This window comes from Prunus dulcis, chromosome 2 (assembly GCF_902201215.1).
Source record: "Prunus dulcis chromosome 2, ALMONDv2, whole genome shotgun sequence".
In the NCBI taxonomy this organism is placed as follows: domain Eukaryota; kingdom Viridiplantae; phylum Streptophyta; class Magnoliopsida; order Rosales; family Rosaceae; genus Prunus; species Prunus dulcis.
The window spans coordinates 12,385,377-12,391,422 of NC_047651.1; the positions used below are offsets into that span (position 1 = coordinate 12,385,377).

General features: G+C 44.3%; 1 protein-coding gene across 1 annotated transcript; it reads right to left on the minus strand.

Moving 5' to 3' along the window:
* Positions 1 to 3,884: 3,884 nt before the first annotated feature.
* Positions 3,885 to 5,750, minus strand: LOC117618145. The gene has a single exon (XM_034347760.1). The coding sequence runs from the start codon at positions 5,748 to 5,750 to the stop codon at positions 3,885 to 3,887; it is 1,866 nt and encodes a 621-aa protein (XP_034203651.1).
* Between the last annotated feature and the right edge of the window lie 296 nt (positions 5,751 to 6,046).

Sequence of the window (6,046 nt, forward strand, 5' to 3'; positions counted from 1 at the left end):
CTCGCGGAATGTCAGTGACGCAGTGTGAGAATCATAAGTCTCTAGAGTAGACATTTCCTCCGTGAATCGCTTCAGATAATCTTTGAGACTCTCACATGCCTTCTGCTTTATGTTGAACAATGTCGTGATGTCTTTCTTCCTCCTTTGATTGCACACATATTGGGATATGAAAGCCTCGCAAAGCTCAGTGAAGATGCCGATGGACTTTGGCTTTAATTACCTGAACCACGTGTTCACCCGTTTTCGCGTTTACTCCTGTGATGGAAGGGCGAAATTCCCCACTGGCTTGGGGACCATGTGCTGGTCAACAAGTCAACTTTCTTTGGTGTGCGAGCATGCCACTGCTAGCAATGTAAATCCTAGCGGACTTCTTTTTAGAATAGATAACTTGCGCCCCAAGTTACTGACTTCTAAAAACAAACGATTGTGAATTTGGGTGAGGAATATCTCCCAAGTAAGTTCTTTTCTTGCCTCAGACCGGTAAGGACTTTCATAATTTATCTCAGTATCAAACGGCTGTTCTGGCCAAAAATATTTGATAGAAGTTGGGCTGTTTCAGGCAGAACTGCCTTTTACAAAACAATAAATATGCATATCGACTCTAGGAAGGTTAAAAGATGGCCGGAACTTCGTTTCTGCTTGGATGGGAGGTTCCAGTTTGGGCTGGACTGGACGCGCCTGGGCCGGTCCGTACTGCTTCGTGACTTCAGACGCTAGGCTGACCTATGAATCAATACCAAAGTTTGATTTTGGCAGAGCTTTATGTTTACTTCACGCTTCGTGAGGCCTTTGAGTGGGCAGAACTGCAGCTTCTTCAGTTTGAAGGGGACAGAAGTGGCTATTCTCGAGGGTTTGATAGGCTAGAGATTGCACTACGAGCGTTGTTCTGCTTGAGCAGGACTCTTCATGAGTTCGCTGAGGTCTCCACGTCTGTGAAAACTCAAACTCTGATTGTCTTGGCTTTTGCTGAACCAAATTTGTAACGAGGGATCTCGTTTTAGAAGACTTATTTTCTAAGTCTGAACTTTGGAATTCTGATCTAAAGCTGGTTTCTCTTGGAATCCAAGTGAGCTTTTGGTTGTTTTCTTGTTGTTGTTTTTTTTTTTTATTGATTGATGAATTGAGTGTCCCTCTCTTTCTTGCCTACTTCGGTTTTTATAAGAGACCTTCTTGGGGAGGTGGTTTTAATTTTAATAATGGGCGGCAAAAAGATCTCCTAAAATGTAAAGTAGAAAGGATTTTTATCAATCATGGCAGATAGGCTCTCAGTAGTCACCTCCTAAAGCAATCCCTTCCCTGGTTTCCTGGGTGGCAGCTTTCTATTTCAAACGCCATCGTCTGTGTGGGCTGATTTTATGGCGGTTTGGTTTTTCTTTTGTATTTTCTAAACAACTCCCTGTTTCTTGCTTTTGAAAGCGTGACCCATAAATTCCTTAGAAGATGGTGTACTGCTTTGGAGCAAAATCTCTGAATACAGATGGGGTTTTGATCTTCTGTTGGCAGTGTTTCAGAGACGTCTCTTCTCATATAAAAATTTTGCGGATGGGGACGCCAAAGCGCACATGATCCAGACCATTAAAGACATCAATGGACAAATCATAGAAGGTAGATATCTGATTCTATCTGGGATTTGTTCTGCCTTGATAATCGATTTCTAATGTATGTTCTGCCTGTATTAGATCCTTCTCTGACAACCAATGTGGGTGGACAGTCTGTTCAGGCTGGAAAAGTGATTGGTAGGTTTCCTTCTAGTTCGTTTCTTCTGTCTCTCTCTGCTGGATTTGTTTTGAACCTCTAACTTGTTGGTGCAGTCTCTTCTGTTATTGAGGTCGGGGACTTGGAGCTTCCTTCTGCTGATGAAGAAGATGAGGTCCAGCTAGAGCAAACCCCTGCCGAGGCTGTTCTTTCTGGCAAAAGAAAAAGAAAAGGGCCTGCTCCCTCTCTGGACAACACCACGCGGCCTGGTATTTCAGGTAAATTTGGAATGTTCCAGCCGTTCTTTTCAGATTTATTCTGTTTTGTCTTTTTTTTTTAATCTTTTCCTTTTGTTCTGTCCAGCTGGGAGTCATTCCCCTCCTCCTACTAAGTTGAAAAAACTTTAAAAAGAGGAGTGAAGTGGAATACGTTGCCGTAGAAGAAACCGCAGCAGTCCCGGCCACCACTTCTGGGACGGATGAAGAGCTGCGAGAAGCTTTTGAGGAGGTGGAGTAGGAAAAAGAACTGGAAGAGCTGGAGGGAGTGCCTCAAGAAAAAGCGGCAATGGCGGAAGGAGAGGTGAGTTTTATTTCTGTGATTCGTATCAGTTCCCCTTTTGCTTCATTCCTCCTGTTCTGACTCTTGTTTTGTAGGATGAAATCCATGCTGAGGTGATCGCAGAGAGTATTGCCTTGGCGCAGAAGCAACAAAGGGGTCCGAGTGCTGAGCTGACTAGCTCAGAACTGGCCCTTTTTGAGGATGCCGAGGCAGAGCACTCTACTGCCGTTCCAAAGGCCGAGGATCAGGTGGAGCGGTCTGTATCAGACCCTGTGGATCAGGCAGAACTATCCGTTGTAGTCCCGGAGGCTGAGGTGGGAACAACTGCAGCTGCTCCTGTGGTTGTGGTAATTTTCCTCCTCAATTGTTCATGTTTTCCTGCAGTTCTGTTTTGTTCTCCCTTCTTAACTGTTGTAGCATTTCCAGGTAGAAGTGCCTAAACTGCTGGCGCCCTGGCAGTGATGACCAGCCCCCTGAAGCCCCCTATTGTTGCTGTAAGCTTTATAATTTTTTAGGTCCCTTGTTTTTTTATTTTCTGCCCGGTTCTAACTCATGTTTTCTTCTGTAGATGCCTATTCATTCCCTTCCAGGATCGTCTACCACGGCCTCTTTTGCTGATCCAGAACTGGAAGAGTTTGAAGCCATGGATCTGGATGCTCAATTGGATAGGCTGGAGAAACTCAGCTCTCCTCCAAGCAGGGCAAAATCTAGAGGAGGCCATGGAGAGGTTGAAGATCTGGCAGTCCACTGAGCTGGAGTTTGATCAAGATAAGGGAGCTCTGGATCAGCTGATGAAGGACTTGGCCCTGCTACACAGACAGAACATGGCTCCGAAGCCTATTCTTGAGATGGGCCTAAGCTTGGCCAGAGATGTGCTTAATTTGCATGATCGTTATGAGGATCTTAGGCCCACCTTCAAGACCTCTGAGTTCTGCAAGGCCACACATGAAGCCAATCTGGCTGATTTTGCTAGGCAGAAAGCAGAACTGGACCAGATGGTGACTGGATACAAGGAAGCCAGGGCTACTGCGGACAAGTTGGAGAAGCAAATTGAAGAGCTCCAAAAACAACTGGCAAAGTGTATGGAGGTGCAGAACAAGCTTGGGGCTGGACTGAGTTCTAAGACCAAGGCCACCTTCCTTGTGCAAAGCATGGTTGCAGCTTCCAGGCCAGCTTTGGAAATTGCAGAGGCCTCGATTCACCAAGGGGTGCTGCTCCAGAAAGAACTTTCTGTCAAGAAGGCGAACTTGCAGGAAACCCTCAGGAAATTAGGGTTTTAGTTTTTTCCAATTTTCGTTTCTTTATTTGTTTGGAAACTTTGCCGCGAGGGTGGCTATTTTTAAATAAGCTTATTTTGTTGCCTTTTAAATAGTATTTTACTACTTTTTATTTACCCTTGATGCAATAAACAAACATAGTATTGAAAGTAAAAACAAAACAACTTTAAAGCAAAAATGGATTCATATAAACAGAAAAGGTCAGCCTTGTTCTTTTTCTATCCCGGGGTCTGTCTGTACAGCCTGCGAATCCCACATGGTTGGGTAGAATTTCTTTAACCATTTGCCATTGATTGGGGCAGTGTGAATAACTCCATCTCGGTCCTGCAACCTGTATGCCCCCATTCCGAGGATCTAGTTAATTACAAAAGGGCATTCCCACGTAGGTGACCATTTCCCATATCCAGCTATGTGTGCTCCAAGGGGCAGAATTGCCTTCCAGACTATTTCTCCCTCTTCAAAACTCTTGTCTCTGACTCTTTTGTTGTATGCCCTTGACACAGCCTGTTTTCCTGCTAAGAGTTTGTTGAGGGTGTCAATCCTACTTGCATCCAATTCTTCCAATTCAAGCAACATGGCTTGAGAGTAGTCTTCTCCTGTGAGACCGTGCTGGTGAGCAATTCTAAGAGACTGGACTGCTATCTCCATGGGAAGAATTGCATCATGGCCGTAGGTCAGAGCATAGGGGGTCATGCCAGTCGCTTCTCTTTTTGAAGTTCTGTATGCCCACAAAGTCTCTGATAACTTATCATGCCACTGCTTTGGATTCTTCTCCAGCATCTTTCTGATGATATTGATAATCACCTTGTTACTTGATTCTGCCTGTCCATTAGCTTGAGCATAATAAGGGGTAGATTGAAGCAGTTTGAACTTGAATGTTTCCGCCATATCTAGCATATCCCTAGATATGAAAGAAGAACCCCTATCAGTTGTGATTGATTCTGGAATGCCGAACCTTTGTATGATCTGTTCTTCTATAAAGGTGATGATCTCTTGAGAAGTTGTGGTTTTGATTGGCTTGGCCTCTACCCACTTGGTGAAATAGTCCGTGGCAACAATAATAAAACAATGCTGCTGGCTGCTGGCTGGATAGATTTTGCCAATGAGATCCATTGCCCATCCCCTAAAAGGCCATGGTTTTACCACTGGATTCATGGGAACAGAAGGAGCTTGCTGGATTGGGCCGTGCCTTTGACAAGCTTCACATCCCTTGGAATAGTTGATGCAATCCTTCAACATGGTTGGCCAGAAGTAGCCATACCTTCTAATTAACCAGCACATCTTTCTTCCCCCTTGGTGAGCCCCATAGATCCCCTCATGGGTTTCTCCCATGACTTTCATATATTCTGTCTTTCCAAGGCACCTTAATAGCACCTCATCCTTACTTTTTCGGACCAAATCTTCATTCCACATGAGGTAGTTTGTAGCCATGATTCTGACTCTTTTCTCAGAGGGCAGAGTGGGATATTGTAAGTAAGTCATGATAGGCTCCCTCCAATCGTCTTTAGTGATTAAGGCAGAATTGACTTCTATCTCCATTCCTCTAGTCAAAACAGATGGTAGACTTTTCCTTCCTATCTTGATGATCCTCTGGACGCAGTCTTCGGGCATTTGTATGCCTGATGCTACCTGAGCCAATTCATTAGCTGCGAAGTTTTCTTCCCTTGGGATGTATTCCCAAGTAGCTTCTCTAAATTCTGTCAATAGATTTCTAGCTGCTACTAGATATACAGCCAGAGAAGGATTTAGACACTTGTATTCTCCAGCAATCTGTTTTAGGACAAGCATGGAATCTCCCAAGATCTCCACGGATTGGATTCCTAATTCTACCAACATCTCAAGCCCTATAATCAAAGCTTCATACTCGGCCCTGTTGTTGGTGCACTGGAAATCTAACTGGAAGGAATAGCAATGTCTGATCCCCAATGGTTCCTCTAGAACAACCCCAGCTCCTGAAGCCTTATCTGTCTTTGATCCATCAAAATATAGTTTCCAAGGTGTAAGATGAATCGAATAGATTGGATTGTTAAGGCAAACATGAGCCCTAGTTAGTAGATTTGCATTTGCTATGTCCAAAGAGTCCATGTTTTCAATTTCCTCTCCTGGGTGATCTGCTAAGAAGTCTGCCACAGCTTGCCCTTTGACAGCTTTCTGGGGGACATACCTGAAGGTGAATTCTGTCAAAGCCAAAGTCCATTTCCCAATTCTGCCCCTCAGCATTGGTCTTGTCAACATATATTTGATTAAGTCTGTCTTGGCGATGATGTAGATAGTGTGTGGCAGCATGTAGTGTCTGAGTTTTACAGCAGTGAAATACAAGGCCAGGCAAAGCCTTTCTATCGCGGAATACCTTCTTTCTACTTCTGTTAATGTTCTGCTTAGATAGTAGACTGCTTGCTCCTTTCCTTCTTTGTTATCTTGAACTAGCAGACTTCCAATGGATACTTCTGATGCAGATACATAGAGCTTGAGTGGTCTGCCTCTTTTTGGTGGGGACAGAACTGGTGGATTTGAGA